The 5,246-nt window shown below is 48.1% G+C and overlaps 1 protein-coding gene across 1 annotated transcript in view; it reads left to right on the top strand.

Moving 5' to 3' along the window:
- KCTD7 (potassium channel tetramerization domain containing 7) overlaps positions 1 to 4,760 on the top strand; it is a 19,118-nt gene extending 14,358 nt beyond the window's left edge. Inside the window, exon 4 of the mRNA XM_039460628.2 lies at positions 1 to 4,760. This exon is cut by the window's left edge and continues 242 nt beyond it. Coding sequence (XP_039316562.1) covers positions 1 to 135 — 135 coding nt within the window. The 3' untranslated portion in view covers positions 136 to 4,760.
- The last annotated feature ends 486 nt before the right edge of the window (positions 4,761 to 5,246 follow it).

Raw genomic sequence — 5,246 nt, 5'->3', positions numbered from 1 at the left:
CACTGCCTGGTCACGGACCTCTCAGCCCAGGGCCTCACCGTAGACCACCAGTGCATCGGGGTGTGTGACAAGCACCTCGTGAACCACTACTACTGCAAGCGCCCCATCTATGAGTTCAAGATCACATGGTGGTGAGTAGCCCTGGTAGGCAGGAGTCCCATCAGGGAGGATGTCCACCCTGCTTGGTGGCGCTGGGAGTAAGATCCCTGAAGGGCTGCTGACTGCCCCAGAATCTGCCGAGGTGGGGACCGAGTCCTGAGGCACAGCTCCCAGGGGACAGAGGTGCAGCTCCAGTCTCCCTGGCTGCACCTCAGGGTTGGGCTCAGGGCTTGCAGCTGCAGGGACTTGGGCCTGCACTCACCTGGCCTTTCCTCAAGGCCTGGTAGTCTTTCCTTGAGGCTGACAGCTACGGCTTGACCAGGAAGTCCCGAGAGGTTTTGTCAACTTCGTGACCTTGCAAGAGAGTTTCTACCCATTTTAGAGCCACGTTACCAAATCGATGTAGGCCTAATCACTTCCTGAACCCTGTCCAAGTGTCTCTCTTTTGTTCTGAGTGTATTGGTGTGCACATGGAACATGATGGGGGATTTACCTGACTAGCCACCCCATAGCCCCCGGCCGGAGAAGAAAGAGCATCTTCTCTCCATGCACTCCATCTCCTCCAGCAATAGTCCCTCACATTCTTAAAATGTGGAAAGACTTTTTTTGTTCTGGAACATGGTCTTCACCACCTTTTGGAGATTTAATCATAGCTGCCAAAGCCATGCACCCAGTTGGCCTTAGAAAACCACAGTGTTTACAGCCCCGTCTTAGGGCCGCGGCTTCTCCTAGCTTCCGCCACCTTCCTTGCTTGCAGGGCCGTCTTCTCACAGGGCTGGAATGCAAATTTCAAAGGCTTCTTTTGAAGATTCCCTAAGTCAAGCAGACAAGATGCCTAGATCTTCTGTTACCTTGGACATGTAACATCCTTTTTAGAGGCTCAGAACAACACCTTGGCTGCTATCTCATGTGTTAGAATCCAATTTGTGATGAACCTCTTTGGAAGGGGATCCCCTCTTTAAATGCTGTTGCTTTCCTGCTAACATTCTCCTAGGAGAGTGTCTATTCTGAGAAGATAAAGGAAGGGCTAGGTGAGAGGCACAGCTGTCCTAGGAGCCACAGGAAGACAGAGAAAGCTTCCCTTTTGTTTTACTCCTCACATTTCAGAAATAGAAAAAGATCCCCAAGGATCTGTTACTACTGCATTTCCTTCTTGCTCCATCTACATCCTGGGCCAACAAGTCAGGGTCTGGACATTTATCTCCTAAAGGAAGAGCCGTGTAGCATCACTGATCACAACGTAGCATCACTGATCACAATGTAACATTTCCGTGCTGCATTAAGGGTGTCGCTCTGTAATGTCTCTTCTTCCTGGGTATTCTTGAAGGGAGACTTTTCTTTTCTTTTCTTTTTTTTTTTTTTTTTTGAGACGGAGTTTCGCTCTTGTTACCCAGGCTGGAGTGCAATGGCACGATCTTGACTCACTGCAACCTCTGCCTCCCGGGTTCAGGCAATTCTCCTGCCTCAGCCTCCTGAGTAGCTGGGATTACAGGCACGTGCCACCATGCCCAGCTAATTTTTTTTTGTATTTTTAGTAGAGGCGGGGTTTCACTATGTTGACCAGGATGGTCTCGATCTCTTGACCTTGTGATCCACCTGCCTCGGCCTCCCAAAGCTGGGATTACAGGCTTGAGCCACCGTGCCTGGCTTTTTTTGTTTTTGTTTTTGTTTTTTTTAAATACGTAAATAATTGATGTGAGCCAGGCAAATGCTTTTAGTCCCAGCTACTCAGGATGCTGAGGCAGGAGGATCACTTGAGCCCAGGAGATTAAGACTGTAGTACACTATGATCATGCCTATGCCTAGTTACTTTGCTCCAGCCTGGGCAACATAGTGAGACCCAATCTTAAAAAAGAAAAAAATAAGACCAGGTGTAGTGGCTCACGCCTGTAATCTCAGCACTTTGGGAGGCCAAGGTGGGCAGCTAATGAGGTCAGGAGGTTGAGACCATCCTGGTCAACATGGTGAAACCCAGTCTCTACTAAAAACACAAAAAATTAGCTAGGCATGGTGGCGCGTGCCTGTAGTCCCAGCTACTCAGGAGGCTGAGGCAGGGGAATCACTTGAACTCAGGAGGTGGAGGTTACAGTGAGCTGAGATTGCACCACTGCACTCCAGTCTGGCAACAGAGCAAGACTCTGTCTCGAAAAAAACCCAACCAACCAACCAAACAACAACAACAAAAAACACAAGTAAATTGAGGAGGACAGCCTCACTGGTCTCAGACTTACAGGAGCAGAATATATGAGATGGGCACAGGGAGAGCCAAAGTCTGTGTCCATATGAGGAAGACAAAGTCAAGCCCTGGGACTTTGACTGAATTCCTCTATGGGGCTGGAATGCAGTGAACTCCTGTTCCCTATGTGGAAACAAAGATTCCAGGGCATGGTTTTACATTCCTGTTGTACTTTAAAAAAACAAAACAAAACAAAAAGGTGGAGTCTTGCCCTGTTGCCTAGGCTGAGGTACGATGGCACAATCTCGGCTCACTGCAACCTCTGCCTCCCAGGTTCAAGCAATTCTCCTGCCTCAGCCTCCTGAGTAGCTGGGATTACAGAGGCACACCACCACACCTGGCTAATTTTTTGTATCTTTAGTAGAGATGGGGTTTCACCATGTTGGCCAGGCTGGTCTTGAACTCCCGACCTTGTGATCCACCCACCTCAGTCTCCCAAAGTGCTGGGATTACAGGCATGAGCCACCGCTTCCAGCCCCTGTTGTACTCTTTTAGAGGTGGATACTGAGCTCTAAGAGGAAAGGATATTCATGTACTGAGATCTGTGCTCTCTCCATTGTTCTCATACACAAAGGGATGTCTCTCTTTCTGGAGCTGATGTCTCTGCTTAGCCGAAAAACATGCCTCTTGCCTTGTTCTAAGAGAAGTCTTTCATTTCATTTCTGATTGGTGTTACCTACTGCCTATTATGTGCTCATTATTTTTTTGACAGAGAGGCAGCCTATTGAGAAAGTCTGTGTGAATACAGAATAGTCCATTAAGCCCAGTGCTTTCAGCAATCTGGCCTTGACCCCTTCTCCTTCCCAGCTCTGCCATGGAGCATTGCAGGGCTTGGTTATTTAGAGTCCATGCATGCAAGCCAGGGAGAAACCTGTTTGCTCAAATGCAAGTTTGCTCAAAAACAGGTCCTGAAGGCTTGCTCAGGGTTACAGGGATGCTGGGTAAGAACACCTGTCCTGTGTCACTTGCTGGAGGAACCCGTTTCTGACTCCCTGTGTGATCTTCACAGCAGTGTATTCTGTGTCACCATAGGACAAGGCTCTGGGCCAGTAGAGCAGGTAGAGAGGTAACACTGGGTAGCAAGCTGAGTGCAAATTCTCAATGGAGTGAAAATTCAGTGGCCTAGTTTAGCTATTCTGATGAGAAACCAAGGCCAGGTTGAAAAGTACAATTAGATGTGGTGGGTTCTGGTAACGGCCTCCAAATAAAGGGGTTAGCTCCTTGGAAGTGACTTCTCCCTATTTGATCCCTTTTCAACTCTAAATGGCCAGGCCCAGAACAGAAGAAGGGTCAGGTCTGGAGTGAAGGCTCCAAAGGATGAAAGCCTCTCCCTAGTCAGAAGGAAGTGCATCTTTATAGAACTGTACACCCCTCTCACTAGACAAGGGACTGGATTCATCTTGCCTTGAGACAGGCCAGTAGTTACCAGTGAGTCAAACCAAAGTGAAAGTTTCAGGAGATGGGGCCACATGGTGCGATGCTCGCCGTAACAAAAGTCCTTAAAAGTAAAAAAGCTAATGTTACAGCAACAAAAAAGACTGAACCAAACCACACTGAAACACATCGCATTCCAGGGGAGGCACTCTTTGTGTAACATTCTAAATAGATGAAAGGGAATGATCATCACCTTCCTTATTCTACCTCTGCCTTGTTCACCATGCTGCCCAGTGCTTACTATGCAGAAAGCAGTCAGCTGTACTCTGCAAGTTTCTGTTCTTCCTTGCTGGGTCTTAGGATATTCTGGGAGCTGTCTGAGCCTTGTGCCTCAGGCTTATTAGGTGATATAATCTTCCTGTTATGGGTTGCTTGTTGGAGGACTAGGAAGTCGACATTTATAAGACACAGGGCAGAGTGAGCATCCATGTGTGGTCTTGGTGTAAACCGGATTCTGAACAGCTTAAAGCAAACAGCAGTAACAAAACAAAAACTATCCACACTGAGCATTCTGATCCCAGTAAGATTTCAAATTTTGTCCTTCTGCATATGTTCTATCCATATTTGATTCCAATATGCATTATTAAGCTTTCCTGGGTACTGCTTTGCTGGGGCTCTTGCATGAAGGTGGTGCCTGTCTCATGATCCTTAAAAGAGAGCGGCTCTTTTCATCTGAAGCTGGAGTGTTGGGAACTGGGGTGGGAAAGGCACTTGTGGAATTCTGAAAGAATCATCATGTGTGTATATACATATTGAGTGGGGGAGGATGGGGGTTGGCAAGTGTTGAGGGAGGTGGGAACAGACACTGGGTGTGGGCACAGGCAGTCACCTGGAGTGTGGGAGGTCACCTGGGTCTGCTGTCTTCCTTCTGTACGGTGTTGGGTTTATGTACGCAGTACAACACTTCCTGTGTGAGTTCATACACCTGTCTGAGTGCTTTGGTGTATGGAGCCTCAGTACTCTCCACGGGCATTAAAGTCAAGAACCTGAACCTGGGTGCTGTGCCTTTCTTTTTTAGAGATGAGCACTCATCTCTTCTCTGACCCCTACTTTGCCAGCAAGTATTTTTTATTTCTGCTTAAAATGTAGTATATTTGGGGATTCCCCACACAACACGACAGCCTCTTCTCTGAGACAAGCAGCTGAACTCCTGCCCTGAAAGGGAGGTGGGCCTCTTGAGGACCCTTCCGGAGTTACTCTAGCTTCGTCTATGTTTCAGGTGGGCATGAGCCCACGTCAGCCTAGGTAAATCTCTGTCCTCTTCTGTTGGGAGTTCTCCAGCAAATAAAGGTTAACTATAAAGAAATAGGCAGGTCAAGAAAGGGGCTGGATCAGGCCAGGGGCGGTGATTCATGCCTGTAATCCCAGCACTTTGGGAGGCCGAGGCGGGCGGATCATGAGGTCGGGAGATCAGGACCATCCAGGCCAACATGGTGAAACCCCATCTCTACTAAAAATACAAAAATTAGCTGGGCGT

This window comes from Saimiri boliviensis, chromosome 20 (genome assembly GCF_048565385.1).
Source record: "Saimiri boliviensis isolate mSaiBol1 chromosome 20, mSaiBol1.pri, whole genome shotgun sequence".
NCBI classification, from domain to species: Eukaryota; Metazoa; Chordata; class Mammalia; order Primates; family Cebidae; genus Saimiri; species Saimiri boliviensis.
This window is presented reverse-complemented; position numbering and strand designations above follow the sequence as displayed.